General features: G+C 41.1%; 2 protein-coding genes across 2 annotated transcripts in view; one reads left to right on the top strand and one right to left on the bottom strand.

Annotated features, from left to right (window-relative positions):
* The window catches only part of col2a1b (collagen, type II, alpha 1b), a 65,357-nt gene extending 62,623 nt beyond the window's left edge, over positions 1-2,734 (top strand). Inside the window, exon 54 of the mRNA XM_082156365.1 lies at positions 1,249-2,734. Coding sequence (XP_082012491.1) covers positions 1,249-1,395 — 147 coding nt within the window. The 3' untranslated portion in view covers positions 1,396-2,734. The remainder of the gene's footprint in view (positions 1-1,248) is intronic.
* Positions 2,735-5,252: 2,518 nt separating this feature from the next.
* myg1 (myg1 exonuclease) lies at positions 5,253-14,534 on the bottom strand. Its single transcript, XM_082156536.1, has 7 exons — positions 14,313-14,534; positions 12,755-12,867; positions 10,679-10,838; positions 10,186-10,335; positions 8,239-8,361; positions 6,769-6,950; positions 5,253-5,495 (listed from the first exon to the last, which is right to left on the bottom strand). Exons 1-7 carry the CDS (start codon positions 14,469-14,471, stop codon positions 5,312-5,314), a joined length of 1,071 nt encoding a protein of 356 aa, XP_082012662.1. The 5' UTR covers positions 14,472-14,534; the 3' UTR covers positions 5,253-5,311.
* Positions 14,535-18,353: the final 3,819 nt, after the last annotated feature.

Below are 18,353 nucleotides of genomic sequence, written 5' to 3'. Positions count from 1 at the left end.
TTGGCTGTTCAGCATGGCGAACAAGTCAATGCACGACTATAAGAGCAAAAGTGATGGAAGCGAACAAAGAAGTCAAGACGGTACAGAAAGCTGTTCTAGTTTTACGTCATCTTACCTGAGCTTATCTTTCAGTGCTCAAATATTTTCATAACAACATGAGCCGCCTGGAATGAAGAAAGCGATCAGGTTTATATAAACGCAGTTCTAGTTTAGGTTTCCCTTTTTGAATGCAGAATATGGCCTATTGATACCTGCTGATATCGACAGTTATTTCATTACGCAGAGGCGTAGAACGCACATTAGTTGACAGTTGCCTTTAATCCTTTTGGTGTGTTTAAGCTTAGCTTTTTAACTGAGACGCAGGGGACGCGAGGCGACAACAGTCAGTTCTTATCACCACTAGTTCTTTGACGTCGGCTTGGTGTGTCAATGTAATTACTGACTATTATTAAGTGACATTGGCCCTGTTTACAGCTGGTATTAAGATGAGTTTTGGTCGATCGGATCACAAATAGATGAGGGAGACACATTCCCGTTTACACCTGGTGTTTTAGTTAGTCCACTTCTGTCCTGATTTCTTCGAGGGGAGGGTCTATGTGTGTCTAATGTGTGTGTTTTTATCAGATCTTTCGATCTAATGGGCAAAATAAGCTTGTGCAATTTACATATAAACGCGACCGGAGACGTCGGAAAAACGTACCGAGAGCATCAGCTTTAGTTTCTGCTCTGACAGCCGCAAGATCACGCTGAACGCTGTGAGTGTGTGTTAGAAATCCGGAAAGTTGAGAAAACTTTGTGCTTAGTACGTTTTTCTTCTTCACTTGCGTCTTCAGTCGACAAAGTTTAAATCCCGTCTGGCTTGTGTGCTTCCCATAATGTTCCACATCAGGTCAGTAGGCGGAGAGTAGCGTCTATTGTGGCTGTTTGAACACATTCGACCACATTAGTGTTTACACTACGAAAGCAATGCGTTTTCGACGACCTCTGGAAGTGGTCAAAAGTGGACAAGCTCTAAACTTTTCAGACCCCGTTTACAGTCCACTTGTGAGCCAATCGTCCAAAACGCATCTTAACACCAGGTGTGAACAGGGTCATTGTACAAGAAGAGATACACATTCTCAAACAGAGATCTGATGTATTAACCGGCAACTAAAATGTGAGAAGGTTTATCTTGCCATTCACACAGAATGCGTTTTTGCTTTGGAATGAAAACAGTCCCTTTACCGTTGAGGTCTTTTGTCCCTACAGAAACACACAGGACAATGGAGCAAGACGGTCATCGAGTACAAATCACAGAAGACTTCACGCCTACCCATTGTGGACATTGCACCTATGGATATTGGAGGAGCAAATCAGGAGTTTGGAGTGGACGTGGGCGCCGTCTGTTTCTTGTAAAGACGAAACCTGGATACAGAAAGAAATGAGAGAGACAACACACACTCGAGAGTGAGGAACAAAGAAAGAGAGGAACTAAAGAACAGTGGGACATCTTTTTATGACTAGAAGAAAAAGTGCTTCCGAAAGATTTTTTTTAATAGGATATGCACTGATAGGCACTAGCAGTTCATCTGTGACTGACCGGCAGACAATCTCCCATCTCAACCCTCAGCCCTCCGGGAAAATCTCACAATCCAACCGAACGGTACATAAGGGAGTATGCCAGCGAAAAAGACAGAAGTAGAAGTGTGTCTTGGTTTTATTTATTTATTGTTAAGGTGCTACACCCCCCCCCCCCTTGCATTTGGATCAAGCGTTGTACATCAGTGTAGAATGTTAGCATTTTCATCTACGATTATTGTATGATTTTACAACACCCTGAACTTTGAGAACCACATGCAAGTGTTCGTCTTTCTTGTCGCCACAGTGTATGTAAATTGCTGTGCATTAAAACATAATCAATGGTGCTAATCTTATTAAACACCCTGCATTTTTTCCAATGACCAGATATAATAGACATTTGTTTGTTTGTGTATATGTTGCGCGCACGCTGAAGTTAGGTTTTCTTTCAGTCTTCTCACCTCAGTATTACATGTACTTCTAAAGGAGACCTTTCACATAAGTGGTCTAAAGCCCAGTTTTTAATTGTTATTTTTAAGCTACCTCATGCTGGACAGAACAATTACAGAAAAAGTAATGCCTTACTAATTTGTAAAGTCAGCATAAAGCTAGAGTCCAAAGTCACGTCAAGTCACCTTCATTTATATAGCGCTTTTTACAATCTTCTTTTGGCTTTACAGCAGCTCTAGAATAAAGTTATTGTCCAGCTAAAGTTAGTTTTTGATTTATTCATTTCCGTTGCAAAGATCATTAGTTATTAAAAGATAAATTCAGTTATTTTACCTCCTCCATCCGACTCTTTATAATATCACTTTATCGATCGGCCTCAAGCACATTTGATAAAATGACCTTCAACCGGTCTCCTGTCCTTTGAGAACCTATATACAGTATGTGATGGTGGAAAAGCTAAGAGCTGTCTTAATATTGCTTTTATTTTCTTGTGTTATGGTTTTAATGAATGCAAATGTTAGAAATGTACAACTTTTTTTCTTCCTTTGGTTTTAGATGCACTCTTAGATAAAGGGTAAGAGCTACTCAAGCGCATCAACCCATCTTGCTTACAGTATGTGCGTTGTGTTGCTTTAAGTTGCTGTTTTTGCTCCAATAAAAGGATAGTACATCTTTGTTCGATTATGGGTTACATTAGTGGGTTGATCTATTTTGCCTGTTTTTTTTTTTAAATAAAGAAAAAATATAGCATCACAGCTTAAGTTAAATAGTTCCTTATGACGGTCATTCATATTTCAGATGATATGTACAAATAATGCAGTGTGCAGTAGCACACAGAGTAGGATCTGTCAGTCTGGTTAGTGTATTTATGTAAAGTAAATTTCAACTTGTACATGTGTGCTGTTTTTCTATGACTTTTTACCTTAGCAATAACAGATAGAAATCATTTCTATGAAATAAATAGAATAATGATGGTATATCTTCTATGTTTTTTCTTATGGCATGGCTTTGTGTTTCAGTGAGGATATTAGAGTGAAAAGTAATGTCATTTCAGCGGCTCTCGGGTGCCAGACACCACCAGCAGTTTTGATTATTTATATAAAAATGTCATGGCCCCCAGAATATTTTGTTGTTTGAATATCTGAACATGAAGAAAGAACAAAGCCTCTGCTTTTAAACGACAACAAAAAACTGTTTTATTCTAGTTTCATGCATTCATTTTCTTATCAACACTTGACTGTGGGTAAGGTCCTCTTCATGGGTTCATTCAGTAAGGCAATTTGACAGATTACATGTGCGTAAGCAACACTTCTGTCGCTTGTTTCTGCTTTTTCTTCACATGTGTTCTGATCAGGAGATTCTGGACTCTTTCAGAAGATGTAGTGCCTACCGTATAACAGTGAAAACATGGATTGCTGGAAAATGTAGTCAGTGGTAGGGAAAGAGTTAAGCATGACAACAATGTGTAACACTTTATTTCTGTGTGGGGTCAGAAAAGAGCTTGTGACTGCTGCTGTTTGTCCAGTGTGATACGGGAGACTTACAAGCAAATCATAATATCAAATGTGAGTATAGCCTAGGCCACAATTAAATATAAACATGCTGTCACATTTACCAGAGATGAACTGGTCTGACCCCAACCTGGGAAAGGCTATGTCATAATGGTCATATTTATTTGTTCATTTATTTTTAATCGTTTAACCTCAGTGACATTCGGGAAAACAAAGAGCATAGAGGAACTGGACACATTCTAGAAGACTTGCTGGACTTATTGATACAGTCGGAGAAGAGAAATCCTGACACCTTCTGGAATTTCTTTGAAGAGCAGCTGAAAGTGACATTACAGTAAGAGACGTGTGTGTGTGTGTGTGTGTGTGTGTGTGTGTGTGTGTGTGTGTGTGTGTGTGTGTCACATCGTGCCCATCATAAAGAAGAAACGCAATGAGTTTTCCACCTGTCTTCCAGAAGAGAAATGTCTGCTTGTTTCCGCCACTGAATAAAAAAATAAATTGGAAAGGGTAATTGCTACTTCTTATCTGGCAACATCTCGCAATTACCTTTTTTATTTTTAAACAAGCTTCCATAGAAATTTGTAAATCGCAAATTATCTAGAATGTGCGCAGGCGCAGTTGAATGCATGTTTCAGATCTCCGCCTCCTAATGTCAGAACGTCACCAGTGAACGTCCAAAGGCTTTACCTGAGAAGAGCGAGAAGGTCCTCACTGCAGAACACGAAATCCAGGGGAGGAGTTAGATCCAGATCCAACTCCTCCCACCTTACATTCCCTAAAAACCTACCAATCTCCACCCCTTAGATCTTGATCCAACTCCGCCCCCTGGATCTCGTGTACTGCAGTGAGGTGCTACTGTGGGAGCGAGCGGCAGGAATTGTTTAGATTTCCAAATACCCGCTCTCGGACTCTCATCTGCCAAAAGGTTGAAGAAAAAGTGGATTATGCACTAACAGTACCGATTTTAGAGTACACACTAACTAAACAGTAAAATGTGGGGTATGTTTACATGACAACGTTGTCCTAAAAACGCGTTTTTCACGTACAGAAGACAGCATTGTCTAAACGAACCCTGTTCACTTCACACTGATCCCTGAAAACGACAAAAAAACAAAACAACTGTATTATGAGTCGTGTAAACGACCCTGAAGAGTACTTTTTAGTTACACATAAATCATACATTGAGGTTTGTCTTGTTTGGGCCAGGCTGTTATACAAAGAAATTATGAACACATGCAAAAACCAGAGAACCAGTTAAATATTAATAACTGATTATGCTGTAGTCAATGTATGCTTTTTCCTGTGAGCTTTTTGTTTTACTATGCATTTTTTTGCATAGTAAAATAAAACCTGTAACTGTTGTTTGCCAAATCATTTCACCAGATAAATACCTTGACCAAGTTTAGTGTTTCATTCTTCCCTTATATTTAAACAACATATTTTCCTCATATTTTGATGGTTTAATGTAATTTGTAGGGTCATTAAAAAACAAATATCCCCTTCCAACTTCTGTATGACCAAACTGTTCATTTATTAGGCCGAGAACAAGGTCAGTATTTTAATTATCTGTATAAAGTCTGTTCCGCAGATCACTGTATAAGTCTAGGCTGCTGTTTTTCACTGATCTTGATGTGAAATTCATTCCGTCCAACAGGATGAAGAAATAACATATATTGTGAATAATCCACAATCATTTTTATAGTGAATACAAACAAGAAAGTAAATACACGCAAATAAGATTTAGCATTTATTGGTTTTCACGAGAGCTGTGATGTGACGGTGAATGACAGGTGTCACTTGTTGTGTAAAGGTTTGGGTGCCGTTTGAAGCGTTCTTTTGGCCATTTCCAGAACGCCCTCCTTCGTCTTGTTCCCTCCAATGAAACCACTGGCATGGACGAAGATGCATCCAGGAATCCCACTGAGATCGGACAGCGCTTCGTCTCGGACACCTCGCCATTCCTCCAAAATACTCAACCTAGAGAACCAACAAATTTACAATCGATTAGTGATGCACAATATATCGGCCACCATATCGGTATCTGACGATATATGTTGCTTTGAAATGTTATTGAAAAATTGGGAAAAAATGTATAAGAAATTTGGCAGATATATTAAAGCTGATATATATAATGGATTATTTCCTTCAGCTGAGACACTTCAGATGCGCACTGTTTGAATTGCTTGAAATATGATTGGAATCACTTAAAAAAAAGGAAAATAATTAGTAATAAAAGGCCCTGGTCATTTCTAGGCTTGATAACTGCAACGCTCTTCTGGCTGGACTTCCATCATGTGCAACTAAACCTCTACAAATGATTCAGAACGCTGCAGCTCGTCTCGTCTTCAACGAGCCAAAGAGGGCCCACATCACTCCTCTGTTCATCTCTCTGCTCTGGCTACCTCTCGCTGCTCGCATCAAGGTCAAGGCATTGAAACTGATCTACCACAGGCTCAGCTCCTCCTACTTTCACTCACTCCTACGAGTCTACATCCCCACCAGAAGTCTACGATTGGTCAACGAGCGACGGCTCGTGGTTCCATCACAGAGAGCCACAAAATCACTTTCCAGAACATTCTCATTCACGGCTCCATGCTGGTGATGATCTCTCCACCCTCATCCGGAACGCAGAATCCCTGACAACATTCAAAAGACAACTCATCTCTTCCGTGAGCACTTAACCTCATGAAAAATTCAAAAAATCTTTAATCCTCCCTCGTCTGGCTTATGCTACTCTGAGCAATGCCTGACCTTTGTATTTTGAGCACTTCTTGCGATGTTTTTGCCTCTTCACGATGACTCGCTTGCTTTAGTCCTCATTTGTAAGTCGCTTTGGACAAAGGCGTCTGCTAAATGTAAATGTAAAGTGCAACAGTGAAGTCTGTCATATCGGCTACATACAATTATAATGAGAACATTATAATTGTGTGTTTGGGTCATGGCTTTTAATGATGACACTTGTTTTTGTAAATCAAATTATATAAAAATTTGGATTTAGATTTATCGGGCAATTTATCGGTTATCGGCTTTCAAATATAAAGAAGTATCGGTTATCGGCCAAAATGTTCATATCGTGCATCTCTACAATCAAAGCAAATCCAGATGAACTCATTTATAAGCAGTAACAGTGAACGCAATAAGGCAGCCATGAAGCCTTCAGTTATTACACATTATTCAGTCTTACGTCACTCTTGACAGACAAGGCAAGAGAAGCGGAGTCTGGGAATGAAGACGGCAGGGAAAGCCACACCTGTTCTGAAAGGTGTTCAGTCCGGCCGGGACACACTGGACTCTCCAGTGTTGGTTCTGATCCGTGTACAGCACAAACTTAATGGGCACGTCCACCTTCATCTCCTTCTCCAGGGAAAACAGATGCTCTTTCCAGGGACAGCCGCCCTGAGCCAGCAACACGATCTCCCCGCTCGGATCCACCTGCGGGAACAACCCCACCACGACCATTACCTTCTCATTCTGGGTTTGTGTCTTAAACTTTTGAGTCTGTTGGGTAGTTTATTTATTTGAACACATTATAAGGACTGTTGAGCTGAGGTGTGTTTCCCGAAAGCTTCGTTAGCCAACTCGTTATCAGCAGTTTAACGAGTCTGTGTTTCCCGAAACCATCGTTCTAACGAACATTCGCAAACAGCATCGCAGAGTTGTGTGTGTGAGCGACAGATCTCGACCTGTGGTTAGAAGAAGAGTTTCTAGTTTGCATGACATGTGGACTCAATAAATCCTGATCGTGAGCAAAATAATCAAGCTGACATTCAGTGCAATCTGTGTCTTTTATTTAGAATACATACAAATGTCATTTACGTCTTTTAGTTTGTCAAGAGATTTAAAGCGTCGTGTTTGAAGAGTGCGCATGTGTGAACGAGCTCTAGTGTAAGAACGAGACTACGATTGAATCTGGAAATAAAGCAAAATAAAATAATAGAAATAGTCGTCAGACTCCATGTCCATAATTTATAGCAAAACATCTCGCATTAATTCGATCTCAAACAGATTAATTAAAGGTAGTTATTGCTCCACCAGGTGTGTGACATCATTAACCAGCGTGGTTGAACGACCAATTTGCAACAACATGGTTTCGGGAAACAGTGGTGATTAGCTAGATGATTTCTTCAGTGATGCATCACACTACGGTAGTTAAGCGAGTTTCGTCGTTGTACGGGAAACACACCCCAGATCAGTGTTTTTTAGTTGAGAAGACAAAAAGCATATTTTCAAAAAATCTTGCAAACGTCCCTTTTGCTCAAATCAAACATCATAATCACAGCTCTAACAGGTGCTCACGAAGACCACAGGTAAATGTAGGCTACTCTCAATAACAGGAGCAACATGAGGAACACTGTTAGCTGTGTGTCATGAGTATTGCTTTACTTTCAATTACTAACAAAGTAAGCAAAGTACTAAGCAATTTTACAAAAAAATGAATGCATTTGAAGTCTTTATTACTCTACTACTCTTGATACTTCTATATTATAATTCCAATTCTTTTTGTCCATGTAGTCTATATATCATGATCTTTTTATTTGTACATCTGATAGTGTGAAATCATTCTCTCATGACACACACACCTGACCTGAGCTTGTGCTGAAGCAACAGTGAAATGATCTTAGTTTGATCATGCAATGCTCTGGCAGAGCAGGCGAGACAGACACTCGAGTACAGTCGTGAATCGGTGAATCCAGCTTGAAAACGCTGAGATGTGAATCACCTGATATCTCGTCTGAAGCGCTTGTTGCACGACCTCTCTCGCCGGGAGCCAGGCGTTCGTGTAGTAATCCAAACGGTCCTGGAATTCGGCTCCTACAAGAGCCAGGGCTTTATCGAAACCCTTCTGTGAAGTAAAAGTGATATTGTTAATATGATTATAAAAATGTATGATATTCACTAGAACTTCAGAGCCCTGACCTAAACTATTGGAATGGACTGAATTGTGAAAATCGGATGCGTAACTATATCCCTGCACTCTTTCTTAAAGGGAGAATTCATTTTAATTGTGTATTTAAAAAAAAAAAAGTTAATAAAAAAAAAAAAGTTGGTCCCACTTTACATTAAGTGGCTTTAAGTACTTGCATCTAAAAATAAGTATAATGCACTTACTGTATTGATGTTGTATTGTAAAACACTTGTGCTGCTACTGAGGTGTGATATGGGTAAGGTTAGGGACAGGTGAGGTGTAAGGGTGGGTTAAGGTGTAAGCGAAGGGTCAACAGTGTAATTACAGCTGTAATTACATGCAGGTATTTTCAAAATATAAGTACAATGTAAAAACATGTATGTACACATTAAGTCCATTGTATCAAATTATTCATTTAAATGTTAGTACATAGTACTTAAAGCCACTTAATATAAAGTGGGACCAATTTTTTTTTAAATCTTATAAATATAAATTAATTTATATTTATTTATTACATGGCTTGGTTGAATTCTAATGTAGAAGTTGCCATGATAAACAGAGCGTTGCTATGGACGCAGGATTCTAACCGTAGAGACGGAACGGACTATTTTCTTTACCGGAAGCAATACAATCCTATTTAAATCAATAAACTCCTTTTTAAATCAATATTTTGTCAAATTATTGATTTATTTGGTAGGTAGGCATGTAATAAGCGGGATAATGTATAGCGAGGCGGTTGTTATAGCGAGTACAAGCCCTTCAGGCTCCGCTTCACGTCAGGGTCCCGATCAGCCTGTCGGGGTCCACATTATCCATTACTTAATACAGTGAAGATTACACACACAGTGTTTTATTTTTACATTTGATTATTTCATTTCGATAGTAGGGCCTATTTCTTACATGTTAAATTAAACCTATGCTACTGTACCTGAAAAACTTACATTTATTTAATTTGTATATTTTTTTCTATTGTATTTTGTCCTATTGTTTGTAATTTGCTCCTTTGTTCCTATTTTTTATATATAAAAAATAAAAATGTGTGTAATGATTGTAGTCAGCTTAAAGCGCATTTGTTTTATAATATTGGGTTGACTAAAATGTGAAGAAAAACTAAATAAATTCCAAGGTTCACATTTAATTCAGCAGGATTTTTCCCTTCTATCTCTATTAAACCGTCTACCGCCGTCAACTAAGAGAAGTAACACAAACAGTAAACTACAATCAAATCTGTGCACAGGGTTCCCACACCTTGGTTAACTTCAAATTCAAGGACTTTCCAGGTCCGATACCCTCACATTCAAGGACTTGATGTGGGAACACATTTGTTGTGTCCAGCAACAAACATTGAGGATCCATCACAGTAGTTTCGAGCGCTCGTGAACGTCACGGCAACGTTCAACACAGAGTACCACAACAAGAGCAAAAAGCGGGTAAGCGTAAGAAGTAAGCGGGGAACACTTAACGTCACGTGTAAATGTGCATAACTACCGTAAATCAAGCAAGCTAGTGTGCATAGGCCATGAAGTGTTGGCCAAATAACACATTAGCAGACCGGAGGGAATAATATGGAATTTTTTCCAGAAAACTTCTTGCACTAAATAAATGCAAGCATTTTTTTTTTCAGATTCACAAACTTTCATGGATTCCAAGGACCCGTGGGAACCCTGATGCACATACTGAATCGAATCGTGACCTCAAGAATCGTGAGGTACCAAAAGACCCCCCCGCCCCATTAAACACGAGTGTGTGCTCTCAGTAAACCTCGGTGTCCTGGTCTTTGCTGTTCCAGTGTGGGTTGAGATGGCCGACGCGAGCGCTGAGGGTCGTGGAGATCGAGTAACGTGCCTCTCCGTCACACTGACAGATCCCATTATCCACCGCGTCCACTTCCTCCACTAAGTTCTCATACATCTGAAACAGAAGACTTCAGTGTCGGACGCTGGAACATCTGAGTTCTGCTTTAAAGGGTTAGTTCACCCAAAAATGACAATTCTGTCAGTGATTACTCTCCCTCATGTTGTCTTTCGTTCATCTTCAGAACACAAATGACACATCGTCAGAACGGAGGCTCACTATTGGCCGACGCTGGTCATGTGTGTGATGCTGGCCAATAGTGAGCCTCCGTTCTGACGTACAACCCAGAAGCGCTGCGCTGTTACACTACGGGGTTGGAACAACATGAGGGAGAGTAATTACTGACAGAACTTTCATTTTTGGGTGAACTAACCCTTTAAAGCGTTCAGGTTAAACTGACCTTGTCATAAAGGACCTCCAGCCGTGTGTCGTCCTCCTTCATCTGTGTCAGCGCGGCAAGAACTCGTCTGCCAAAATGAAGGTAAACCAAACCTGCCGAGCTCAACTTCGTCACCCACGGCTTCTCTGGACACAAGCTGTGGAAGTTTTCTGCAAAAGATCTGTTGAAAAGAAACACAGTCAGATTCACACACTCACTGATCAATCATTCACCTAATCCTCACTCGCGTCTCTCAGGCCAATCAAAAGATCATTATCTTCTCGTTTCACTAATACGTCCTTAAAAGTTCACTCAAAAATAAAATTGTCATTGAAGGATTAGTTCACTTTCAAATGAAAATTAGCCTATGATTTACTCACCATACAGTCATCCTATGACATTCTTCTTTCAGAGTTATATTAAAAAATATCCTGGCTCTTCCGAGCTTTATAATGGCAGTGGATTGCAACCAACAGATTGAAGCTCTAAAACTTGAAGCTCTAAAACTCATGATCCGTCATAAACGAACTTCACGGCTCTGGCGGGGTAATGGGCTGGGTACCGAGTTCGATACTTTTTAGGTACCGACCGAATTGCTTCGATACTATCAAGTATCGAAAAATGACTTCTTGTTCGGTACCAGATTTCGATACCTAAGGGGTTAACTCGTCAACTTCAGTGCTCAAACAAATACATATGAAATGCACAACGACACACCTAAAGTCGCTCACGCACATACACGCAAACTCTACACTCTCCGCGCACATACTAACATGAGACGCGAGCGCGCACACACACACACACACACACACACAATACCATAAAGATGTGGAAAAGTCGATCAAAAGTGTGGCTACATTTCTCCAGGCTCGATGCCAACAGCGTGCGATGCAGTATTTGCGGTAAAATAATTGCTGCAAAGACGGTACCACGACTGATATGATGAAGCCCTTGACAGTGCACGGAGTAAACATAAGAGCAGAAAGTTGCTGCGTCTTCGACTGGTAAATGAAGAGATACCTTGTTGATCACTCTGACAGTGTTTATATTGCAATAATAACCTACTGAATGTACACTGCCGTTCAAAAATGTGTTGGTTAGTCAGAATTTTTTTTCAGTAAGGATGCATTAAAGTGATCAAAAATGACCTTAAAACGTGTAATGTTACAAAAGATTTCTGTTTCAAATAAATGCTGTTATTTTGAAATTTTTATTCATCAAAGAATCAGGAAAAAATTTATCAGTTTCCAAAATATTAAGCAGCACATTGTTTTCATATTTCTGAAGGATCATGTGACACTGAAGTAATGATTTTGAAAATTCAGCTTTGACATCACAGGAATAAATTACATTTTGAAATATATTCAAATAAGATTTTAAATTGTAATACTATTTCACAATGTTACAAGTTTTACTGTATTTTTGATCAAACAAATTCAGCTTTTTGTAAAAAAAAAAATTGTTCCTTTGTGCACTGGCTAAGGAGCATGAGTCAAACTGAAAAAAATAAAACCAAAGTTATTCTGAGGTAATGTGTTATGTAATCTTGTTCAAATGGATTTCATAAAATTGGTATCGAAAAAAGTATCGTTCAGGAACCGGCATCGAAATCAAGGTATCGGTATCGGTATCGAAAATGTTTTAACGATACCCAGCCCTGGCCTTCTGAAGCAAAACAATGAGTTTGTGGAAGAAAAATATTTTCTTAATATTAGAACTAACTAACACTAACGTGCTGCGTAACGTTAGTTCTCATGCTTGAGCTTCCGTTCACCACAACTGATGTGTTTGTGTGTGATGATGGATGAAACGTCAGTGGTGGATGCGTAGCTGTCAATAGAGGGACAGAAAGCTCTCAGATTTCATCAAAAATTATCTTCATTTGTGTTCTGAAGATGAGCGAAAATCGTACGTGTTTGGAACGACATGAGGGAGAGTATTAAGGACAGAATTTTTAGTTTTGGGTGAACTATCCCTTTAATATTACTGCATGTGACACATGTATGAACAAAATATACATGACTGTTGCCTACAAGTAATAAAAATACAGTGTGCACAGCTCAATGCATGTCCAACATCCGTGACTGAAACATGTACCTCTGGTGATGATCATAGCGCTGACGACTGGGATCAAACTCTCCTCCAACATCCACCACCACATCACAGTCTGCCAGAACAGAGGAGTCTCTGCTGCGGATGATCTCTGCATCCTGAGCATGACGAGAGACAACTCAGGGTCAAGGGTCAAGGGTCAAGGCACTGCTCTATCGTCTCCCGTGGGAGAACTGCTGTAACATCATCCATCATTCATTCCACATAAAACATTCTGCCCTAAACTATACAATATTATTAAATAAAGAAAATAAAAAGATAAACGACCTAAAAAGCATCCAACTCCTGTATTTATATGACCTCTAATCCGCCAATAATATGCAGTTGTGTCTCTTCTTACTGGAGCTGCTTTTAATCAGTTTCGTCGACAAAGGAACAAACTAATGTTTGTCGCGATTATGCTTGCATATGTATATACTCTGAACACAACACATGTGAAGGGAACGATATAATCTTATCGGCATGCTGTATCATAGACATCTCAAAACTATCTTGTATTGAGTGTCTGTATTCCTCTAGTCCTCCAGATGAGGAGTAGTGATGGGATTTATGGCTCTTTGAGGGGATCCGGATCTTGGCGATCCGTTCCTTTCAAAGAGCCGTTCAAAAGAACGGCTCTTTTGGCTCTTTTTAAATATTTAGTCAGTTTTAAGAAGCCAGCTTGGGGGCATCTCAGTTTATCCTGGAAATAATCACTGGGAGGAATTATGAGGTGAGATTTGTAGTCAAATAATTCAAACTCAGATATCACACACCAATATCTGAGTTTGAATTATTCTGAAATATTGATTATTACCTCATTTGTCGTGTGTGGACTATATTCCATAGGGTTGCACAACATCCCTCTGCTTAGACAGTGACATCACTATTTTGGATTTACCTTTAGTACAAAGTGTGTGTATGTGTAAAGCTACGTTGACTTATGTTATTCACACAATACCTAACGACCCGCTATTACTGACGTTGGCACTGAGACAGAGAGGCACTCGCACGCGTTTTTATTTTTATTTTTTAAACTGGAGTAAGCATGTGACGGCAGCGTGCACAAGTCATGGCTCCGCTCCTACCCAATGACAGAGGCACGCAGGGTTTTTTCCACTGGTGTACTCACGTGAAGGATGCGTGCACAACTATCATCATGCTGTTCGGCCAACGCATTCTCATCCCAAGTCGTCATATACTGACGCTTTTGACGTTTCGTCTACATCGAACGCACATGGCACCCTTTAGCGTCAATATGAGACGCAGATAGACTATCTGCGTCTCATATTGACGCTAAAGGGTGCCATGTGCGTCCCCTATAACTGTTCTGTCTCGCGGAGGAGCTAATTTGTGTGCATCTGTGTGAAACACGCATAGGAAAAAAAGAACGACAGAAAGAACGGCTCCCCTCCAGCCGCGACTCGGCTCCCATCGTTCATGTTTATGAGCCGTTCAAAAGAATCGGTTCGTTCGCGAACGTCACAACTCTAATGAGGAGTCCCACAGCAGAGTCAGTGAGTGAGTGAGTGATGAATGGAGCATGTTTAACGTTAATGTTCACCTTATACTCTGGCAGCTGTCGCAGAAAGAAACACGCCAGAACTTCATCACAGTGAAAGGTGCCGTTATGAGTCCCGATCTTCATCTTCTTCATCAGATGCGCTTTACTTATTAACACGTGACTGAGGGCTCTCTTGACTGTCCAGCGGATCGCGTTCATCAAGCAAAGAAACTTCTTCTTCTTCTTCCTATTGTTTCTTTCTCTTTTTAGCGCTTAGCGAACCAGCATTACCGCCACCAACCGGACCGGCGTGAGAAGCGTCTTCTTCTTCTTCTTCTTCTTCTTCTTCTTCTTCTTCTTCTTCTTCTTCTTCTTCTTCTTCTTTGGGTTTTAACGACAGCTTGCATCCTTGATGTTGCATTACTGCCATCTTCTGGTTCTAGTTATTTCCCATATACTTTAGTCATCATATTCTTGTTAGTCCCAAAGCAAATCAAATATTTCATTCCTTGTTCACTCCTACTGCAGTCCATTATACTCTTTACTACATGTCCTATTAGTCCTATTTTTTCCATGTCTTTTATCATATCTATCCTCTGTAATTAATATTTTGAACAATTAATAAGCACATGTTCTACAGTCTCAGGTATTTGACACTGATCACAAAACCCAGTTTAGTTAATTTATGATGCCCTATTCTTAATCCGGAACTCACTGGCGCCCCCTGCTGGCCGGAACAGCGGAACACACGCTGGCGCCCCCTGCTGGCCGGAACAGCGGAACACACGCTGGCGCCCCCTGCTGGCCGGAACAGCGGAACACACGCTGGCGCCCCCTGCTGGCCAGAACAGCGGAACATACGCTGGCGCCCCCTGCTGGCCAGAACAGCGGAACTCACGCTGGCGCCCCCTGCTGGCCAGAACAGCGGAACATACGCTGGCGCCCCCTGCTGGCCAGAACAGCGGAACACACGCTGGCGCCCCCTGCTGGCCAGAACAGCGGAACTCACGCTGGCTCCCCCTGCTGGCCAGAACAGCGGAACTCAGCCAAAACATGCACAAACCAATTGAAAATGTTTTATTGAAAGTGTAATCTATTACATGCTATGAACATATCATTGAATACCATTGAATAATAGATGTGTCTGTATGTGTTATTTTATTAAATGGCTTGTTACATTTGTGTAATGGAAAGCTTCACCAATCACACCAATAAGAGACTATTAACTACAAATCCTTTTATTGTTCAAATGTGTCATTAAACCTCTAGAAAGTTGATCAGAGATCAGGTCTAAAAATTTTTTTAATAATAATAATAAAATAATAATAAAAGCAATTGGTTCATCAAATTTGCATATCCAGTATATTGTTAATCTGTTCATGGTACTTGGCAAATTTTTTAATATTTGAATAACCGATGACAGACAAATCACCAGTAAAAGAAATTTATCTGAAAGGTAAAATTGTTCTATGACTTATATAAATGACAATAGATAAATGGAAATGACTCTGACAGAATCCCGGGATCCAGTCGTCAGAGGTGCTGCTCCTACCCTAGTAACGGGGAGGAAATGGAAGCCGTCGGCAGTGGTTGCGGCGGCAAAGGCTGCCCTCAGACACCGGGATATAGTGGGGCATGTCCAACATGGCAGAGGGGGCCTTGGATTGGAAGCAGCAACACCCACATGGCAAAAGGCTACTCCAACCGAACGGCGGCACATGGTGGTGGAGGAAGTGCGCCACCAGGAGGAAGCAGCCAGGTATGCCAAGGCTGTCTCCCAAGCCCAGCAAGGCCGCTGGATGAAGTGGGATGGCGTGGAGAGGAGAAAAATCACATGGAGTGAGATGTGGGGTATGGAGGCTAATAGGCTAAGTTTCATCATCAGAGCCACTTACAATGTCCTGCCCTCCCCAACCAACCTACATCTCTGGTATGGAGAGGACCCATCCTGTCCCCAGTGTGCAGCCCCAGCAACCCTCAAACACATCCTGGTGGGTTGCAAGACCAGCCTAACTCAAGGAAGGTACACCTGGCGCCACAACCAAGTGCTGAGGTGCTTGGCTGCCGAACTTGAGAACAAGAGGGTAACCACCAATGCCACGCCTCTAAATGCCCAGACTACCATCCCACGGAGAACAACCTTCATGCGGGAAGGGGAGAAACAGTGGACTAAGCCATCATTCCCAAACTCTGGCCTACTGAACGCAGCCCGGGATTGAGAAATGCGGGTAGACCTTAACCAGAGGCTCACCTTCCCACCCGAAATTGCAGCAACCAACCTGCGCCCAGACCTTGTCCTCTGGTCCAAGTCCTGCCGGCGTGTCTTCATCGTTGAAATGACTGTCCCATGGGAGGATGCCATCGACAAGGCATTCGAACGGAAGAGGCTGCGATATGCCAACTTAGCAGCTGAAGCAGAGGGGCGGGGCTGGAATGTGAAGGTGTGGCCAGTGGAGGTGGGATGCAGAGGTTTTGTAGCCAGCTCTACCACAAAGCTCCTGAAGGAAGTAGGGATCAGAGGGCAATCCCAAAGGAGGGCCATCAAAGAACTTGCCACTGCAGCGGAACGGAGCAGTCACTGGCTGTGGCTGAAACGTAGGGACGCAACATGGGCTGCCAAATGATCGCATGATGCCACCACCGTGCAACACACACCCGGGTCTGATCAACCCGTGGTGGGCCAACCCCGGCAGAGGGTGTCTTGTGATAAGTGGCTGAAACACCCAATGAGGTCGGGCACACAACTGAAGATGTGTCGCACTGGTGGCACCATGAGTTCTGTGCCAAATTTCACCCCACCCAAGATGACATCCCCATTCAATTGTTGTGCTGAAAGTTAGGGATCTTTAACAACCAGTCCTAGTAAGAATCATATAGCCTACAGGCATATTAATATTTACATATTTACTTGCCCATATTTTAATTGAAGATTTGTCATGAAAGAAACACAGTGAAATCAAATTGAATGATTTCACTCAATTAACCTATATGTTTTAATGAAAGCAAAGATGTCTGGAATGTTCATCTAATTCATGGAAATATTATTTAAAAATAATAACAATAGTAATAACATGCCACTTTGCGCCCTTCTGTGCCAGTTCTGGTGGCCCATCTTACCCCAAGGGTCTAATTTTAAGTTTTTTTACTTCAAAATAAAAACTTTTATAACTTTTACTCCACAAATCCCTCATTAACAAACGGACGCAAAAACCTTTGATATTCAACATATTATAATGTCATAAATCACTATTTTCCAGAGAGTCAAAATAAAATCAATTAACCTAAAGACTGTTTCGGCTGACTAAATCTCACAAATGTTGATATTCAGATGAAATAACAAAATTAAAAATAGCGTAGAGCGCAGAGATCACCTCCAACTCTGATCAGCCTGAAGCTCTCGGGTAAGACCTTGATCAGGCGTGTTTAATCAGAGTTGGAAAGTGGATCCAGAGGGCCAGAGTTCCAGCCTCTTCATGCTCACAGTATGTGCAGAGATGCCTAGCAAATCGTATGACTTGTTGACAAATTGCATTCTGTTATTAAAAGACATTATTAGCAAACAAAAATGAATAAAACTGGTAGTTGTTCCAAGCTTTCTCTTAAAGTCCTCCTGTAGTCAATAATTATATCCCTTAAAGGGATACTTTACCGTTTTTTCATATTAAACTATGTTATTCCCTTAACTAAGACGAGTTGATACATACCTCTCTCGTCTCAGTGCGTGCACTAAATCCCTCTGTCTTGCGGCGAAACTTTGTTAGCCCAGTTCATTTAATATGGGCCAAGCAGAGAAGCTACCAAACACCTCCACGTTTTCCCTATTTAAATACAGTTACTCGCGTAGTGTAACTCGACCTAGGACGGTGACACAAAACAAAACGTTGCGCTTTTCTAAGCGTGTAAAATGGATAACTATTTTGTATGGCGGAATACCATAGCAAGTGCTTGTAAGCACTTCGACTTGGCGCAGTAATATCTCCACTAGAGGGAGCGGGGGCCGGTGAGAGGATTTTTCACGAGTGAAGATATTACTACGCCAAGTCGAAGTGCTTACAAGCACTTGCTATGGTATTCCGCCATACAAAATAGTTATCCATTTTA

Source organism: Leuciscus leuciscus, assembly GCF_965113295.1.
Source record: "Leuciscus leuciscus genome assembly, chromosome: 23".
Classification (NCBI taxonomy): Eukaryota; Metazoa; Chordata; class Actinopteri; order Cypriniformes; family Leuciscidae; genus Leuciscus; species Leuciscus leuciscus.
Note: the sequence above shows the minus strand (reverse complement) of the source record. Positions and strands in the feature narration are given on the sequence as shown.

What these genes read in the sequence shown, in the direction of transcription:
- myg1 (XM_082156536.1), bottom strand. Translation starts at nt 14,471, where the DNA reads ATGAACGCGATCCGCTGGACAGTCAAGAGAGCCCTCAGTCACGTGTTA. An exon ending in GACAGCTGCCAGAGTATAAG is followed by an intron (nt 12,868 to 14,312) that starts GTGAACATTAAC and finishes CGTCATGCTCAG; the next exon opens with GATGCAGAGATCATCCGCAG. An exon ending in CTGAACACCTTTCAGAACAG is followed by an intron (nt 5,496 to 6,768) that starts GTGTGGCTTTCC and finishes TTGGTTCTCTAG; the next exon opens with GTTGAGTATTTTGGAGGAAT.